Below are 1439 nucleotides of genomic sequence, written 5' to 3' on the forward strand. Positions count from 1 at the left end.
CTGCGTCTCAGCTTTGAATAATGAGACTTGGCCAGGGTGCACCAAACTGGGCCACAATCGTGCGAGGCTTAAAAATGTGCGTTGGCTTTCCTCAATCGGATTACCTGCGCCGATAAAAGCCCACATTACTCACTTTCTTCCAGTAAAATGAGTCAAAAAATTGGCTAAAAGAATGGAAAATATTGTGACGATTGTGTTTAAAAAAATCTACTTTGTTAACTATTTAGTAAATGAATGTTATAATAATCAAAACCTAAAATTGTAATTTTGAAAAAATATTTGAAAAATAAAAAAGCTTTTTATTTAGTTTTTAACACTAGTATTTATTTAAGGTGTATTATTACATTTTATTACTCACTAGACAGCTAGCAGTTTGATAAATTGTTTTCTATTTCTAAGCAGATTTCAATAATAAACACCAAATCAAGTCGATTGACTCTGAATGATTTTCTTGATTCCTTAAATAAAACAGAGTAGCATCAAATAAAAGTTGTGTCGTTGCACAAGAGAGAAACTAAAAATGCAACAGAGGCAACTTTTGGTGGTTTTTTTTTGTGTTTTGTTGCTGATGCTGCATTTTCTTTGAAGCCACTGCTTGCTGCATGCTGATGACTTTGTCAACAACTTAAATTGTTTGGCGGCAATAAAATGGAGAAAAGTTTAAGTACATTTAAGGCAGTAAACAGCTTCCATTTATTTTTGATGTCAGCACAGTTGGCTCAATAAAGCCAGATATTAACTGCAATCAAAACAAACCCAAAGTTGATTGGTTCCAACTATATTATTAATTCCAGCGTTTGTAAATAAAAATAATAACAACAATCGAAATCATGCAGAAGTTATATAGAACGCACATCCACAATCCAACAAAATTACAGTTTTGCAAAAAACTGTATGGACTTCGTTCTTCTATATTCACAATTTCGACTTCAATGTCGGGTTGTCCTGGGTCACTTTCTTGAAGACGATTATCCATTTCAATGATCCTATAACTGTCTTCCTCCAGTAAAACATCCTTGTCTTCCCTTGAAAATATACCACACATCACACTTGTCATTCATAAGTATTAAGGATTAGAATATACCCCATTCTGTTCAGATTCACTGTGGTCTTTTCAGCTTCAAGGCTCTGGATAAACTGAGAATTCGGAAAGAGCACGTATCTTACAAGACTCAAGTGCATATCCAAGTCTTCCAAGAAATCGAATTCAATTCAGATCGCTACACTGGGAAATGCTAAGTGTGGTACATAAAGGCATTTTGAACATTAATAAAATAAAATTGTATGTAAACAATAAAATTTAAAAATTATTTGAATAAATAATATATGAGTTAATCTGTAATTAATAGATATACGTGAGTTTATAAATAATATATAATAAAATTCGTTAGATAATATACTATATTTTAATGTACCTACAAGCACAATGGATAATGTAT

General features: G+C 31.8%; 1 protein-coding gene across 1 annotated transcript; it reads right to left on the bottom strand.

Moving 5' to 3' along the window:
- Positions 1-362: 362 nt before the first annotated feature.
- LOC108033584 (uncharacterized) lies at positions 363-1227 on the bottom strand. Its single transcript, XM_017107929.3, has 2 exons — positions 1085-1227; positions 363-1025 (listed from the first exon to the last, which is right to left on the bottom strand). The coding sequence occupies exons 1-2, from the start codon at positions 1180-1182 to the stop codon at positions 785-787; spliced, it is 339 nt and encodes a 112-aa protein (XP_016963418.1). The 5' UTR covers positions 1183-1227; the 3' UTR covers positions 363-784.
- Between the last annotated feature and the right edge of the window lie 212 nt (positions 1228-1439).

This window comes from Drosophila biarmipes, chromosome 2L (genome assembly GCF_025231255.1).
Source record: "Drosophila biarmipes strain raj3 chromosome 2L, RU_DBia_V1.1, whole genome shotgun sequence".
NCBI lineage: Eukaryota > Metazoa > Arthropoda > Insecta > Diptera > Drosophilidae > Drosophila > Drosophila biarmipes.

Bases quoted from the DNA above. Each gene is read 5' to 3' on its own strand.
- LOC108033584 (XM_017107929.3), bottom strand. From the start codon at position 1,182: ATGCACTTGAGTCTTGTAAGATACGTGCTCTTTCCGAATTCTCAGTTT. The intron at 1,026-1,084 runs GTATATTCTAAT...TATATTTTCAAG, and splicing joins GTGAATCTGAACAGAATGGG to GGAAGACAAGGATGTTTTAC.